Below are 18,445 nucleotides of genomic sequence, written 5' to 3'. Positions count from 1 at the left end.
TGTGCACAATTATATTTTGAAAATGTATCTGTTAAGCTAGTTAACAGTACTTAACGTCAACTCAAAAGTCGCGCTCACATTGATTTAACCCAAAGTTTGTCTGCATAAGCAGTTTAAGCATTACAAACTTTAGCAAATTCGTTGGGATCTTGTCCTTAAAATAAACGCAAGTTATATATGACATAGGCAAACTTTTGCATTAAATTTGTTCAAAAGTTGCAAGTTAACTGTAACTTTCAATGACTTTCTGCATTCAACAGTCCATTTACTTACCCACACACTCACACAGCGATATATGCGTGAATATTCACATGCTCACTTGTGCAGATAAGTTAAACACCATACATCGAATATTTATTTGTGCTGCCTTTGACCTCAGTTGGCTTAGCCTACTTGAGGGCATTTTATTTACTTTGAAATATTTATACAGAAGTAAATTTGCCTCTCAGCTAATTTAAAAACTAAATATTATTGAACAACATTCAAAACTTGACAAACTATCGGTTTTTGGTTTGAATTTATTATGGATTTCTTCTATACCCAATTTAAATGACAGATTACTGCTCAAATCGTATTATTGTATTTTATTTTTATATTAACTAATTCCACTGTCTAGATAGTTAGCTCTTATATTAATGTAGAAAAACTTGAAAGATTTTCAAACAAATTATGAACTCAGAAGCATAATTCCAACTTCCCCTTGAAACATATTTTGTTAAAAAAAAAGAGTCCAATCTTTCTTCAAGCCGATTTAAATTCCATCTATACAATTTTTTTTTAACATGTAGCGCAAACTTTTCGCTTTCGACACGTAAAATCAGAAATTCTTTATTTTGACAAAAAATTTGGTCAAACATGTTTGTGCTAATCCCCTATATCGCTTAAGCACCTTCGTCCAATCAGCAAAATTTGTGCGATTGAATAAACGCAATTTAAAAACAAGGAAAAAAATCCCAGCAACAACAGCAAATTCACAGCAGGTTTTACACAGCATAAAAATCGAAAGCCGGCGCCGAGCGAATCGAGTGCCATTAAAAAGACCAAAAACTTAAGCGCAAGTAATAAACTACAAAACTGAAAATGCACTTTAGTGTATCCTCTATCCTGTCCAAATGCTGAAAATTCAATGGAAAAAGTCACAGAGTAATAAAAATACAACCGTGTTCGCAACTGTGTCAGCAGAAAAAAACATCAAACTCGATTTTTAGCGCACATTTTTCAAGCCAAAAGTCCACTGAACCTTAAATCGAAGACATAAAAAACAAAGCGCGCTGAAAACTTGCAATTTATTAAATCGATAATAATAAAAATAAAAAACTCGTTTTTATTTTTGGTAGTCAACAAATATGTTTTAACAGCACTTAAAGTCAACCTGTGTTGTGTAGTATGCGACGGTTTGAGAAGTTCTCCCAGGAGTGTGACGAAAAACAAGAACCAGTTATATATTAAATATATGTACTAAAAATAATATAAACTATTTGTAATCTGGACAACTTTAAACTGAATACTTCCGAAAAGTATATCGATTTTTACATATATCGCTTTCACTGTAATTGTGCTTGGTTCAGTAAACACGACAATTTACTGTAGCTGAAATGTGGCACAAGGCGCACCCCACTTTGACACTAAACTTGCAAAGTAACAAAATGAGATTTCGTCGAAATACCATAAAAAGAAATGAGCTAGCATTCTCGAGCATTGTGGTAGCATCTCTTGAAAGCGCAAGCAGCACAATGCACTGGGGGTTGAGTATTCTACACGCGAATCAAGGACCGCAGCCAGGCGATATGACAAAGCAAAAGTTGAGAAAAGGCAAGACAATGACTAAAGTATATCGATTTCACCTAGTTTTGGATTGAAGATGCTCTCCATGTAGTCTTTGACTGAGAGACGCTTATGTTCGTTCGAATGCTTATTTTTTCTTTTGGATTGATTTTTGTTTGCGTGCATTGCAAATAGTAAAACTAAAAATTAAAGCTTTGGCTTAATGAAAAAGTTAAAATAAGAGCAAACTTGTTATGTCAACGAGAATTTATATTTTTTACAATCAGTGTTCTAATTTCGAAAGAAAAGAAATTAATTTTGCGCTTTTAAAACTTAAATTTAAATATATATATTATACATCTTATATATTTTGCATTATAACGTACGATATTACCTCGTTTTTAAACTAAGAAAATACTATTTCACATATCAATAATTTTGAACAATCGAATAGAGTAGACCAGAAATGATTGATGATTATATTTAAGAAATTTTTAATGAAAATATAAGCTTTAAATGGTATTATGTTAGCTTCATTTACACACTGTATACATTTTCTATTTATAGTGGTATTAATTAAAGGTTTCAGGGAATTATTACCACACACATAAGAGCCGCAAGGAATATTTGCCCTTTAGGCGTTTATGCGTGTGCAGATTGTAGCCAGAAAATATGATTAAATTTATGCGAGCCGAGCACAACATGAGAGCTGTTGACTGCTGCAAAGAGACATGCCCCAAGCGGCATACAAAAAGGGGTGCACGTTTAGGCAGATGAAACTTGCCACTTGCCACTTGCCTCTTGCCGTGGAATGTCTATATTTTTGACACTCAGTATTCAGATTTATCCCGCTGCAAATAAGTGCCGCGCTGGCAATGGGGTAAATATGCTACCAGGACCGAGGCGGGGGCAGCCAGCATGTGAATTAAAACATGTTCAAGTTATTAACAAGCCCCGAAAGTCGCATTAGTTTTTGCCAGTTACAGCTCTTGTCTTCGTATTTGTTATGCGCGCCTCGACAACCCCCCTCCCCCCTCTGCATGTTGCAGGACGTACATAACATTTGTTTCTATTTATTTGCACAAAATATTTACATTTGCTGAAATTATGCGGCAAAAACATGAAGGAAGCGAGGCAAGGCCAGCAACTACATATTTAACAAGTTTTTAGGCAACATAGAAGACAGTTGCCGTTTCTTTATGCGCTTTGTACGCGTGGAGGCGGAGGAAGGAGGGTGTGAGAAAAGGTGGGGGCGTGGCAAGTTTTTGTATGTCTGTTGACTTCTCGGTGCTGTCATAAAGTTTTCGGGTAAGTAGCACCCCCGGGTGCAGCGACATGCAAACAGTACACAGACGTCGCCATTGCTGTCAGATCCGCCATGTTGAAATACCATCAAAAGTTTTTACTTGAGGTTTTACAGCTAGGGTTTCTACTCTTTTTTCGTACAAGACAAGTTTTAAATGCTGTTTGCATGTCGCGCGGCTGTCAAGCCTTTTGCCCCCGCAAATTGCTGTAATTTCGCGCCTCATTTGCAAGTAGCAGCAAACTATTTATTTGAAAATATTTTAAAGGCTACACGAACTACAAGTTTTCACTAGAAGAGTAATTTCATAAATTTGCCTCCTTACAAAAATGTATCGAATAAAAAAAACTGAATTAAACTTTGCCGTTTGCCAGCATTTATTGAAATTATAAAAATTGTATTTAAACAAAAGCGAAACTATTTCAATCTTTTTTTCAATCACTAATACTACAAGTACTTGCTCTTTTATGGCATATTTACACTGTTATGTGCTAAGATTGTCATAAAAGAAAAAGCAAACCACAAAGAAGTGCTTCGAGTAAGTCGAGGTCCACTGGGAGAAGTCAATCTTGAATATTTCTCTATTTATAAACGAACAATGGTTTAATCAACTGGTTGTATAACAAAAACCGTTATCAAAGTATATTTAAAGCTTTATCGTACAAATATATGCAATATATGAATATTCAATGTCATCTGGCGAGAAGTTTTGGAACAATTTTCCAAATTTCAGCGAAAGATTTGCGGCTGTCATTTATGTGTTAAGTTTCGCAAAAGCGTTGTGATTTTGTGACTTTAACTGTGGGGCAACTGAACTGTGTGCGTGGGCGTTGGCTGCGGCTTAAACACAGTCATTAACTTTACACCTGACTAAAAACTGACTACTGACAGCAGCAACAGCGAATGAAACTCATCGAATTAGCGAGCATGGTGTGAATGTGACTTTGTGCGGCAAGCAGACTTTAAATAGATATTGACATTGCTGAGCGAGAGAGATAGAGAGAGAGAGGGAGAGAGAGAGAGAGGAAATAGGACAGAGATCGCTACAGATTGAGCAAGTTGATGTGGCAAGTTGGGCATGTGGCATTCATTGTCTGTGACTCGTGTCATGCCTGGCGCTATTTATAAAAGTCAGTGACACAGTAACTTGCTTCTGCCTTGGCCTGCCTATCCTCTAAGCGGAGTATGGCGCTCGTTTTGCCACTTCTAACATTCAGACCTCCATTCCCCACACGCAACTCTTTTTCCGCTTTGCTAAGCAAGTTCTTTTGTTCCAGTATATATGGTATATTTATATATAAAAAAAAAAACGGAAGAAAAGACTGGCCAAAAAAAATACAGTTTTATATACATGCACGAAGAATTCATGGGTCATATTCCTTTTGTTATCTTTGTTGTTGTGGCTTTTGTTCAGGCTTGCCATGTGGCAAAGCTTTTGCTGCTGCTGCTGCTGCTGACTCGAGCAGATACATGCACTCAGATACATGTGGTATGGATATGTATCTACCCAAGATACTGCTGCTGCACTAGATATATATCTCTATATGTGTGTGTGTGTGTGAGTATCAGTGATGAATGCATTTTGAGTGCAATTTTGTATTCTTAGTTGAATTAAATTTGTAAAAGTGGAGCAGTGGAAAAGCATGAGCTTGGCCTAGAAAACTCGACTCGAGGGCTTGGCCTACAAGACAATACCGTCAAGTATTATATTCAAATATTTAAGTTTTTATTACAGCATATTAAATTCGATTTATTATTTACCTTTTTTAACTTCCAATTTTTGATTTTAAACCAACAAAAATCTGTTTTTGATTAACGTGTTTTCCTTCCTATTTATTTGTCATTTCTATGTTCCTCATATCTTTCTTATCTCATCGTTTAACAACAGTTAAAGTGTTACTACCTTTTCACATGTGCAACCTTTCCAACAATATAGATATCTGTCAAACTGTAAGCGGTATAAATCCCTACATTTACCCAACTCTTACTTTTCGCTCCTTAATACCCTCGTACATGTATACACTCAACCTTTTTACGCTTTTGACAAAGTTGCCTGCATTGATTTTGTTTGTGCCTGAAAGTGAAGAAAAGTGCTGAGCTCAGAAACGTTCCCAATAGCTGAGGTTCTGCGTGTCTGCGTTGATATTTTGGGACCGACATTCAAAAGAGTTGTTTCCCAGTAATTTGCCTATTTTCGGCTTAGACGCTCATTTGTCTTGCGCTTTCGACAAACAAATCCGTTCCAAGACCCTGTTTACCTATACTCTAAGACACTTGACAGGCATCGTTTTTTTTTTCGTCGAAAACTTACCCTTAAGACATTCATGTCAATTTTGATTAATGACCGATGTGTCTTGAATTGAAGCCAAAGCCTTTACAACTGGCCATTTAAATGCAAATTATCGAGTTGAAAACTTGGCAAAAATCAATCGACGAAATTTAACTCGATAAAAGCCATAAAATGCAGCGACCATTACAAACAGTTATCTGCTCCGCTGGCAACCCCAATTATTATACAATTGTTTTCCTTCTTTCTTTTTTTTAGCTGAAAACAATTGAACTAAAATTATGAGCAACTGCAATTTCAGACAATCGTTAACTGCAATTGAATACTTAGTTTGTAATAATATTTTTTTCTCTTTTCTAATTACTTTGCAGTTGGTTCCCGGGATTCCACGAGCAGTGGCGGCAACTCTGCTGGCAGTGGGAGCAGCTCTTCGTCTTCCTCAGCAACTGCTGGCCCCACCAAGTATCCGGTGCTGGTGTTTGTGCATGGTGAATCGTACGAGTGGAACAGCGGCAATCCATATGATGGCTCTGTGCTGGCCAGCTATGGTCAAATATTGGTGGTAACCATAAATTATCGCCTCGGCGTGTTAGGTAAGTGCTTGCACACTCAAATGCTAATACTAATTGATATGCTGCCTGCCACCATCGACGACTAAGTGCAACGAAACGAGCCAAACGTGTACAACGTCCGATTCGCTCTTAAGTCACTGCTGCAACCGTTGCACTTCCGCTCAACAGCAGCAGCAATGGGGCGAATGCTCATTCAATAATCTAACTAATTTTGTTACAATGTAGTGGAAAAATTGATATAAATCACAGTGGAACTCATGCGACTTAAAATAAATGAAATATTTCGTAGTCTAGCCATTGATATTATTTAATAAACATAATTAAATTAATATCTTCTCAAAAAAAATAATATTTATTTTCTGCAGAATTTTTATTATTTCTGTATTTTGTATTTGTAGATCTAATTTTAATAGGTTTAATTTTTTGGTTTGTTGAAAAAAACAACAAGTACAAAAAGTACCCACGGTAAAAATTCAAATGCACTCCATATTAGTGTGACCTCAATTTCTAGAACTGGTAGGCAGACCCACCTACCGGCCCATCATTCAGACCTTTGCCCACTGCTGCTGCTGCTGCTGCTGCTACGGAAACGGAAGTGCTGACATCATGATTTGCACGCGTGACTGTACACATTTTCACAAGTGTTGCGTCCATGTGTCTGACATTTTAAATAGCTGCGAAAAACACGTCCAGCAGCCAGACTCGATTAAATTTTCATTTGCTGCCATTGATGCAGCTCCAGCTAATCTAATGAATTATGACCGCGTCTATTTGCAGGCTTTCTAAATGCGAATACGGACCGCTATTCAAAGCTGCCCGCTAATTATGGGCTGATGGACATAATTGCGGCGTTGCACTGGTTGAAGGAGAATATTGCGGCCTTTGGCGGAGATGCCAACAGCATTACACTTGCCGGGCATGGCACCGGTGCGGCTTGTGTGCATTTTCTCATTTCATCCATGGCCGTGCCTGAAGGTAATTTCAAAACCAAATCGAAATTCCATTCAAATCCCTTATCACTCTTCAACTTCTTCTTCTTAGGACTGCTCTTCAATCGTGCCATGCTCATGTCTGGCTCGGGGCTGGCGCCCTGGTCCCTGGTTAGTAATCCGGCCAAGTATGCCGCAATTGTAGCACATCATGTCAACTGCGCCTCGGACTTGCCGCACGCCCATCTGATGAAGTGCCTGCGTGAGAAGACACTCGAGCAGCTGCTGAGTGTACCGATACGACCACCAGAGTTTGGCTTCGCCTTCGGACCCAGCATCGATGGCGTTGTCATCGATGGCGGCGACTATGTACCACCAGCACCCGGCTCCCCAGCCGCCCAGGCTCAGGCGCAGGCATCGACTGCCGCTGGCAATGGGCTGGGAGGTGAGGCTGGCATTGCTGCAGCTGGCGGTTGGGGAACGCCAGGTCAATTGGAGAATATCGGTGAGTGGACATTGAAGAGCTTTTCTATTGAGCACTTATACACTTAAAGACTAAAATAATTATTGCTGATATATTGTAGACAAAAGTGTTTAATTAATTCGCATATAATTTTTAATTAATGATTATATAAATAATTGCAAAATATATTTCTGAAAATTCAAAATAAAAAAGATCCTTTTAAGTTTGATTTTTCCACTTAATTCAAATGTGTTTTACATGACAATATTTCCTATATGTATATACATAAGAGTATTTAAGGTGCGGCTTGTCGAATCTTAACCCAATTCTTATTTACAAATTCTTAATCAAATACATTAAAATCCAATGCGTTTCTGTCATTTCCATTTTGCCGAACCTCTCGACGCTGCTGCTGCTGCTGCTGCTGATATCACTGACGACGACGTGCACTTGTGAACTGCCATGTTTGTTGGCGCCATTAACACGCACACACTCACACACACACACACACACTATGCACACCTGTGCGCAAATACGCGTGTGTGTTGGCGTTTTTAATTAATGCAGTATTAATGAGAAAAACAGCCATTAACAAGTTGTCAAGGTAAGTTTTGTGCGGCTTGGTTCGGCTCAGCTCTGCCTCCCCAACGTTGCTTAATTATTTTTGCTTTTAACCACATACGCGCACTCCCACTACTGCAATGGGGTTTGTCCAAAAGTATGCAACGTAATTAATTTAAAGTTTCGACTCTGCCGACTTTTGCGTGCTGTTCAAAGATTTTATCTCGCAGCGGCGAACATTCAAAATGGCGTCAGCTTAGGTAGCGATAAGCTTTGGGCTTACGACACACAGTTGACCGTACTGCACAACACACGTAACACACACATACACACACACGGCACACATTCACTTCGTTATTAATTTATGCACATTAGCCATGCAAATGCGCGACTTCGTTTTGCAATACAATTACAACATGCGGGTCTGGGGAAAGGCTGCCGTATGCTGGCTTGTGGGCACGTCTTATTGTTTTTGGCACTGCTGCTTGATTTATGCACTTTGTGCTGGCGAATTTCGCATTGTTAATACATATCATTAACAGCTAATTAGCTGCGATTTCAGAATTAATGTACAACCGCGCATGTAAAAGCTACAAATCTAACAGGTTTGGAATGCTATTAAAAACCACTCAGTAAGAATATAAAGCAACAATAGAGGAAACACTATTTTAATAAATAAAAACAATATTTTTATTTAAAAACAATAAATTAATGGATTTTGTAACATAAATTTAATTTAGTACATTTAGGTTAACCACCATAGATGTATTTAATTACAAATTAAGTTATGTTTGTATTTCAAGTGACATTTTCGTTTACTAAATACTAATTAGCATACACAATTTACATGAAGTTAGAAACAAATTAGTACGCGTCACACGCAACAATAAATTTTATTTTATGCAGAATTAATAAGCACATTTATAAATGGCTAAAGGGAAGAAGACTGTTAATTAATTTATGCGAATTAATGAAATTTATAAAGATAAGTTAAAGTGCTCAGAAATGAGCATACTTAGAAATGTCTTATATGATGCCCTAATGAGAGAGAAAATAAAAAAGTAAATTTAAGAGTGATGTTAGTGCTAAATAATAAAATAACGAAAAATATAAACACCTTTTTACCAGGGAGTGCATGCGATACTTGTCGCCTTACATATATGAACTTAAATAATGTTGTATAGCTGCCAGCCACTCGGACCATTTCCTTTGCAACGCTTTGTAAGCTGTCAGTAACCAAGAGGCTATTAATTCCACAACTACGACAGAAGTGTAAATATTGCTTTGTGCACACTTAAAAGTAATTTGTTTCGAGGCAACTGAAATGCAGACTCAAAACCAGACACATGTCTCCAAATAACTTTAACATAAAGTATACACACATTGGAATGCCAGCTCAATATGTTTCTTAGGAATTTCATTAAACACATGCAGAAAGAGCACAAAATACAACATTTCGCAAACACATAAAATCAAAGAAATAACAACAAATACCAGAAAATATAACAACAAAAACAGCAGAGCAAATACAAAAACTTCATCAATGCAAATTTGCCAAAAATAAATTAAGAAGTGCAACTCGAGAAATGTTGAAGTTACTGAAAGATTCCTTTTATTATTGGTGCGAACTACCCACAATATTCTGAATAGCTCTCGAGTTTACAAATCCAATTTGAACATTTTTGTTGCAACTTTTAACTGATGAATTAGTTTTGCAAACCTTTTTGACAACATTTTCTTATCATTTCTATATCTAAATTATACAACACGTAACCAAATCGAAGTGGCTGTAGTTTATGGGAGCGAGCAACCCTTTTTTGGCATATCCATAAATTGGAAGATACACGTTCTTACTCACTCACTGCTCATTTACAGATACGACCTGATGGCTGGTGTGACACGTGCTGAATCCTTTTTCAGCTTCAATTCCGGCGACGTACAATATGGCATCGAGGCGGATCGACGTTCCAGAATTTTAAAGGCCTACGTACGCAACACGTACACATTTCATTTGAACGAGATATTCGCCACGATTGTCAATGAATACACGGACTGGGAACGGCCGGTGCAGCATCCAATTAATATCCGGTGAGTAATTGCGTTTGTTCCACGTGAACCCGTTGTTATACCCCCACCCCCTGCCACCCTATTGCGAAACAGAAGGGGTCTGAGCATTGTTTCGTCCTGCGGCAGTGATTGTAGTGCTCCGCCAAATAAATATTTCGTTCTTAATTAAATGCGAGCTGCTACGTTCTTACCTCCTTTTGGACGGGGCTGGTGCTTTTCAATTAAAGTGGCTTAAGTGAATCTTGATTTCAATCTTTTGGCAGGTGAAATGCAAATTTGTTGCCTGCCTGCCTGCCAGCTTGAGTTCACTGTCATTCCTTATAAGTAATGACTGAGCTTTAGAGCTCAATGCACTGCATTCAATGTTCAATTCAATTTAATAAAAAATTGCATATATGCAATCATAAATGATTTGCTTTCGAACTTATCAATATTTATGTTTGCGTCTACGCCAAAGTGCAGTCCACAACAACAGCAACAACATACATATATATAAATTGACTTTTGTATTGCATTTGCATTTTGCTAGGCATTTTATGTTTGCTGAATTTTCGATGTCATCACGGGTTTATTCATTGAATGCATAATTTAATAAGCATACAATTTTTGTCATTTTCTATGAAAAATACAAAAAAGAAAGCAAAAAAATTGATTTCCTTATATTGCGCCCACATTGTACACATAATATGTATTCTTTTTACCCCAATGCCCGCCAGAGCCATGCAAAAGTTTCAGCTGATGTGCAAACGTGCGTTAAGTTGCCTGCAATGAAGCAGCAAACGGTTCACGCTTGATCTCTAGCTGGGTGCTCAATAGGGGTTGCAAATAGGCGGTGTGGTGAGGATGTGGCTGTATCAAAGAGAGTCGTGCGCATATTTCAAATGGATTTTCTAAAAAGTCAACGATAAATGCAATCAATATAAATATTTATATATGTGAGATTGAGTTTTCAATATGCGCATCGCGTGGCCAGATTAACAAGTTGAATTTTTGATGCCAAATCTAGTTTAAAAAGTATTTTAAAGACTGCTTCAAATATTCAAATGAACTGTAAAAATGTCTGTTGGAATTTAATAAATTAGATAAGCAATGCCTGTGAATAAAAATAAATCAGTTACCATTAAACACAACACACACATTTCAGAATATAATATAAATTTCCAGATTCGTACTCCACTCAATAATTCGTACAAAGCTCTTCTTTTATGTAAAACCCGTGTTTTTTTTTATAAATATTTCCACATGTGACAACCATTTGTTTTTGTTTTAAATAAATAATATGTAAACAAAACCTATTCTCGATTACATTCAGTGAATTTTAAGAGTCCTCCACGACGGCGGCTGCAACAATAAAATTTACTGCCATTGACAAGGAAAAATATTTATACATATATTAAATGTACTTTTGTGCTAGCACATAAAATAATATAGAAAGAAATAGCAGGATGCAGCACTAGCTGCTGTCACTGCGGTGCAGCTGAGCAGATACGTATGCAAATGTGGCAAATGGTTTTTATTCAAATTTTTCGTCAGTCATTTCGGGGGACGGTGGAAAAAACAAGCAGGAAAAACATGAGAAAGTCAAAAATAATGCAAAGCCAAAAGAATATTTTTCCTAAATAGGCTTAGTAAACGTTGATGGCACTTCAAGGCAGCTGCTTTGTAGGGGCGGAACGGTGGTATATAGTTTATCAGGTAAACAGCGAGTTGTTCAGAGAAAAAGGCACTCAAAGTGGCTTGTTAGTTGTACACTTGAATGCAACTCGATGAGGCAAATAGGTGATAAATTGCACTACAATAAATTGTCATTTGCTTTTAACACTTGCGTCTCTTTCATCCTCTATGTATATGTATCTCGCAGCGATGAAACACTAGAGGCTTTAAGTGATGCACAGGTGGTGGCTCCAGCAGCTCAAACTGTCGATTTGCATTCTGCAGATCATCGCAACTCATATTTATATGTCTTTGATTATCAGACACGTTTCGGTGATTATCCGCAGGTGAGTTATAGCACATACATATATTTTAGAGTTCAAATTCATTGCATGGCACCCATTTAAAAATTCAACCTCAACATCCATGCTACTAAATTCGTTTTCATTTATGCAGCGTCAGGGCTGTATTCATGGAGAGGATTTACCATATATCTTTGGTGCACCACTCGTCGGCGGTTTGAATCATTTCACTCGCAACTATACGAAAACCGAAATCAGTCTATCGGAAGTTGTAATGTTCTACTGGTCCAACTTTGTGCGCGCTGGGTAAGTGTTGATTGGGTCTGCGGTCGTAACGACCTCAACTGTGTATATACATTCCACAACAACTACTTTTCCACCACCGCACCCACAATTTACGCACACACATTCAGCAATCCAAATGAGCCAATGGAAACGGAACATGGGAGTCGACAGGAGCGTAGTCGCTACAAGACCATCGAATGGACGGCCTATGAGAGTGTGCATAAGAAATTCTTGAATTTCGGTGAGTAAACTGAAAAAGTTTCAAAAGAATTAGCTAATGAGATTTTGAACAGTGTGAACCCTTTTTAAATTAATGAACAGTTAAAAGGCAAACAATTATACCCATTAGATTCTTAACATTCTGAAATTACAAACTAAACTTGAATAATGAAATCGATTCTCACATAAAATTTGACACATCGCGTTAGATTTCTGTTCATTTAATAATTCAAAAATATGTACAGATTTTCGATAGCTGTCAAAATCGAATTATCATTTCTATTAAATTGTTAGTTAGTCGACTTGTTGCATGATCTAGTTTTAATATTGTAACATCTTTAATCTCCACTGCAAACAGACACCAAGCCGAAATTAAAGAATCATTATCGCGCGCATCGTCTCTCCTTCTGGCTGAATCTAATACCCGATCTGCACAAGCCTGGGGGCGACAACGTGCCCGCTTCGCATCATCAGCTGCACGACGACGACGAGTTGGACAACAACATTGCCAGCGATGCATCCGTGAAACCCCTCAACCCATCCTACACTTCGCGGGGTGCCAATGCAGCTGCCATGGGCAACTACACGATATTCACGAATCAGGTCTTTTCGCTGCTGAATCTCAGTTCGCCCTCCTCCTCGCTGCAGCGCAATGGCACACGCTACGGCAACGGAAAAATCTATCCGGATGACATGCTCGATGCGGATCATGCTGGCGGTGCAGCAAGTGCCTCACAGGATAACGACGGATTCGCTGCGTACTCTACAGCGCTGAGCGTAACGATTGCGATTGGCTGCTCGCTGCTGATACTCAATGTGCTTATCTTTGCCGGCGTCTACTATCAGCGGGATAAGACGCGGCTCAGCGAGCCGCGCACGCAAACAAAGCTCAAGCGACAGGAGAATGGCCAAATGCCGAATAATATATGCGGCGATCTGGAAACGCTGACGATACACGCGAAAAGCGATCCGGCTACTATATTGTCGCATCATCATGCCATGCAGCATCATCAGCTGCCGCCGCCTGAATTTGCCGATATACCGCATCGTGCACCGCCGCCCCCAAAACACATGAAGTCTTCCATGCAGGATGGTGGACAGGGTGGGGGTGGTGGGGGTGGTATGTTGCCGCCGCCGCATGCGCTGCAGGTGCTGGGCAATCAGTGCGGCACACTGACCAAAAAGAGCTGCATGAAGCAGACACAGGCAGCAGCACAGGCGCAGCAACAGCAGCAACAACACTCGCCCGCACAACAGCAACATGTGGTAACGCATCAGCAACATATGCAGAATCATCATAATCAAAGCATGACCACGGTGCTGACCACGTCAGGAGGCCTCATGCCAGTGCCCACGCCGCCCACAGTGCCAGTGATTGTGGCCACAACAACGCAGCAGCACTCACAGCAGCAGCAACAGCAACAACAGTCACAGCAGCAACATCCGCTAATGGATGAGTTGCGTGTGTGACATTAATTGACGGTGCGTTTCAAATGTGATCTATAAGCTATGATCTCAAAAGCGCACAGTCCACAAACTGTTTCAAACTTAGTGTGTATGGGTGTGTATGTGTGTGTGTGTGTGTGTGTGTGTGTGAGTGTGTGTGCCTGCTGTTAAATCAACTCTGTTAAATTAGTTGCAGAGTTTGCTTTACTTTTGCTGCCAGCTGTGAATGTTAAGCAACTTATGTAAAACGGTTCATTTCAACATGCATTTTATTGTAAATAAGAAAAAAGTGAAAAAGTTCAGTTTAAATTTTGTCACTTTTCCGAAATAGTTATTTGTTTCATTTCCTTTATTTGATTTACATTTTGCATCACTCTTGATTTTCTTACTAGGACCAATTCCCAATTAATTCCTAGCATAACAATCTGATTTTTCTTTTATGGTTTCTCAGAAATTAAATAAAAACTTGTAGCACAACTTTAAACTACAATTTCAAAATAATATAAAAATATATATGTACGTATAAAGAAAAACCAATATAAATGTTATTCTTCCAAAGACTGAATTCAAATTGTGTATGTGTGTAAATAATACAAATGCCTAGCTCTTAAAACAAAAAACAATATGGTATAAGCTGTACAACAACAACTAATCCAACAATAAATCTCCCACAAAAATAAAAGCAACCAAATTACTTTGCGGTCTTTTTTTCATATTGTGCCATGCACAGACTATTGTTTTAAGATTTCGAGTTTATGTTTAGCCTATTAAAAAGAATACCTCTCAAAATCTGCTTTTAAACCTTGTGTAGCCAACTTCAATAGTTAAAACTTAAATCCTTAAAATCAGAACTGTTGGTAGCAATTATAAAAGAGATAAAAAACAAAACGTTATTGCTAATTGTAAGCCTGCAGCTACTTTGTTATGTGACTAACTCAACTACATAAATATTTATATAGCTATTAATATTAAATGCATATACGACTACTGAATACAACAAAAACCAAACAAATTCCACAATTACGCGCATTGCCAATGAAGGACTTAGGAAATACCCTGTGCCCATATGTTCATTTACTTTTAATTATTGAGTCCTGTACTTAAATTTCTCTTCTTTGTCAACTTACTAGCAGAAGCGGATGATTATTTAAATGTGTAAACCAACTTAAAAAATGTAAAAATCATTAGCTCCTATAGCTTCCCCTCATCAGCCTGATATTAGGAAATTGTTTCAATGTTAATTGTATTTGCACTGCCATTTATGCATGCTCATGGGTACAGGGTATAGATGGAAAGAATTGCAACTGCAAATAGTTAAAAATTCAATTAGACGGAAATATATAAGAGCGAACAACATACCATATAGAATGTTCAGTTTTTAATTTTAAGCACCCTATTAACTAGCAAATGTCGAAAATGTAATTAAAAATGAAAGTGAGTTGCGAAAAATGGTCATGGAGCGGTTCATTAAAATTAAACAGTGCGAAAAATATAACAATTAAATTTGCGTGCATGTGAAAAATAATTGTATATTACATAAAAAAAAAGCAACAAAAAACCACAGCAATAACAGAAAAAAAAGTATTTAACGGCCGTAAAAACAAATGATACACTAAATGAAATAAATACGAAAAACTCTATAGCTCTATAGCTTATGTGTATGCGTATATATAGTTAATTGTAACGATGTAAAACTAGCATAAATATAGAAAAACACAAATACCAGAAAAATACCAATATATATAAATATATATATATGCATAATTATAGTGTGCCGCATAATTGAAAAAGAGGTAAAAAAAAAAGAAAAACCCAAAAGGATACATGTAATTAAAACATAAATTAATTCAAATTTATGCCATTAGAAATGTGTACGAATGAAAAAGTGCGAAAGAGTTCAGCATTCAAGTCTCAAAAAGAAATCAAATATAGAACAAATTAAACCATAAATAAAAACTGTTAAAACCTGTTCAAGAAACAGTTGAAAAACGACATTTCAGTTGGAAAACAAAATTTGAGTACTAATAAAGTTATAAAAATGTCAAAAATAAACTTTTTCATTTGGGTGCGAAGGAATTACATTACAAGCATATATATGTATATATCTTCAAGGACATCGAACAAATTGCTGAGGGCGCAAAAAATACAAAGTATGCAAAAGAATCGTAAATAAATGGCTATAACGAGGACTTTAAGAGGCAGTTAAGGCGCTGGGATCAATGCGATACGATGAATGTATGTTTGCTTATATAAAACAAATATGGCTGCACATACACACACACACACATGTACAGCTGTTAACCAAATATGCTGATAGTCGGGCAACTACATAAAAGAACTGAGAGCCTTATAATGCTCCCATTGATACATAAAAGCAGCAAACGATAGATAAAAGCTGCACACACACTCACGAAAAAAAAAACCATTGAAAATAGATTTATTATGCAAATTTGCTAAGGCATAAGTGAATCCCAGACGACTCGCTTTAGATACTCTGTAATCAATACATTACTTAGGTAGGGTGGCATTAAAACCCACAGGAATCATTGCCATTGTCGTTGTAGCGACATGGAATTGTTTAGGAGTATATCATGTAGATAGTAATTTTCACAGAGTATTTCGTAGTTTATCATGCTCATGCTCTATTGTTATAACTTGCTTTATGGCATGCATAGTGCAAGGCTTAACTGCTTAATTTGTTAGAACAAAAAAAAGGCATGGAAAGTTAAGAGCAGGCGTGGCTTTGGTCTACTTTAAATGTTTGCCTATACCAAACAGAGTGGGCCAGCGGAGCTTGATACGTATGCGAAAGTGTGCTCTTTGTAAGGCTTGCATAATTCACATGCGTAATTGAATCAAAAACATTTCGGCTAAATTGCTGGCAGCATCGTTAGCTGCTTTCTAACCATTTTCTTCTTGGCTCTAGATTTGCGTGATTTTTATTAGTTGCGATTTGCAGCCAGCGCAAATCCAATAGAGAAACACACACTCACATGGACTGTGTATAGAGAAAGGCAGTGAGGCATAGCGCAGGCATTTGGCCAATGAATTGAGAACTGGCAACTTGGCACATAATCCCTTTAAGTGCCGACAGTAAGGGCAGGGTGCAAGGATTTTGATTTCAACAAAAGTTGGTATAATTTTTTTTTGTTTTTTCTTTTTTTGCATGTGTTGTTTCGGTAATATTGCACAGCAGCAGCAGGAGCAGCAGGAGAAGCAGCACTGTTAAGAGAAGATGGGCGTAGCATGCTGTGAGTGGGCGGTGAGCTGCCACATGCTGTGCTTAATTTATTAGCACAAGCTTGAAAATTAAATAATAAAAGCCTTGCAAGTGGCTCTGTGCGAATAGAAATTATCACTTTTAATGTTGCCAAAAAGGCCACGACTCGGAACCGACCTTACCGGGGCGTAATGGGCATAGAATAGTTTAGCTGGGCGTGGCGCCAAAGCAAGCTTATTCTCAGCGCTGAAAGTTGATAATTTATGTTGCCAAATCTGTTGGAAATTACTTTATACGCTAATAAAAGTATTTGCAAAACAAGCAACTTAATTTTAGGTGAGTGAGCGGTCCTGAAATAAATTCAACGAACACACAACCCACCTCCCTTGCCGTGTCAAGTAAATTATCTCATATAAACAGTTACACTAATCGTACATGGGAACTATCGAGTTCCAACATTAATTATTTAAATCCATTTTTATATATTGCTTTATATACAAATTCTTTTATTTTTTGTATATTAGTTTGTAAGGATTACTTGTATTGATATTTTTATTGAATTCTGCACAAAAGCCTTATTTATTTATTCCAATATACATTTTTAAATAATAATTTTAAAAAATAGTCAGAATCACTCTTTAAATAAAACAAAAGTTATATACTATTTTCTATTCTTATATACATTATTGATTATTCGATATATCAGTGACATATGAGAGTATTTGATATTTCACATTCAAACAATTCGCATAACTTTTTTTGTGGTTCCCAAAAATAAGGAATATCACGCTAAACTCCGTGGCAACGAGTTCTGTCCAGTTAAGAACTTTTTAGTACATTTCATTTTATTGCACATCAGCGATAATCCAAACCAAAATTGAGTGCAGAGTTTTTCACAAGAAATCCACTTTGAGCTCAGAAAAAAATGGTCCGAATCCCACACAAATTTCATGTAGCAAAAACGTAGAAATATTTTAAAATTCCGCACAAATTGCGCAACTTTCAGCTACGCCGTAAAGACTAGACGTATTAAAAAAGTTAAATAGAACTCGTTGCATTAAATCGTAAGCGAAAAAAAGGAGCAAAAATAATGTTCCACACATTATACCACTTTGAACGACAAACTTTATTTCAAGCAATTAGTTCGTATTATTTTTTTCAGCTCACTTTTATATATATATATTTTTTTTTATTCATGTATTTGTATTTGTTTTTCAACTTTTTAAATATTTTTATACGTTTTAAAAGTTTTATTAGTTGTTGACCAAAATCTCTGGCTGTTGAGTTCACTGCACTAAATGAAAAAAAGACAACAGCTCCTTTGCAAAAACAAACTTTGTGCATTGCCTTCTCGTTTTGTAATACTTTTGCCAT

At 37.2% G+C, this 18,445-nt stretch overlaps 1 protein-coding gene across 2 annotated transcripts in view; it reads left to right on the top strand.

Moving 5' to 3' along the window:
* Positions 1-14,323, top strand: part of LOC6564321 (neuroligin-4, Y-linked) — a 75,107-nt gene extending 60,784 nt beyond the window's left edge. For both annotated transcript variants that reach the window (XM_001990261.3, XM_032737579.2), the window contains exons 5-13: positions 5,726-5,947; positions 6,704-6,901; positions 6,968-7,360; positions 7,886-7,922; positions 9,755-9,967; positions 11,808-11,946; positions 12,056-12,207; positions 12,315-12,427; positions 12,764-14,323. In XM_001990261.3, the coding sequence (XP_001990297.2) occupies positions 5,726-5,947; positions 6,704-6,901; positions 6,968-7,360; positions 7,886-7,922; positions 9,755-9,967; positions 11,808-11,946; positions 12,056-12,207; positions 12,315-12,427; positions 12,764-13,875 (2,579 nt within the window). In that variant the 3' untranslated portion in view covers positions 13,876-14,323. The remainder of the gene's footprint in view (positions 1-5,725; positions 5,948-6,703; positions 6,902-6,967; positions 7,361-7,885; positions 7,923-9,754; positions 9,968-11,807; positions 11,947-12,055; positions 12,208-12,314; positions 12,428-12,763) is intronic.
* The last annotated feature ends 4,122 nt before the right edge of the window (positions 14,324-18,445 follow it).

The sequence above is a fragment of the Drosophila grimshawi genome, unplaced genomic scaffold, assembly GCF_018153295.1.
Source record: "Drosophila grimshawi isolate 15287-2541.00 unplaced genomic scaffold, ASM1815329v1 contig_311, whole genome shotgun sequence".
In the NCBI taxonomy this organism is placed as follows: Eukaryota; Metazoa; Arthropoda; class Insecta; order Diptera; family Drosophilidae; genus Drosophila; species Drosophila grimshawi.
This window is presented reverse-complemented; position numbering and strand designations above follow the sequence as displayed.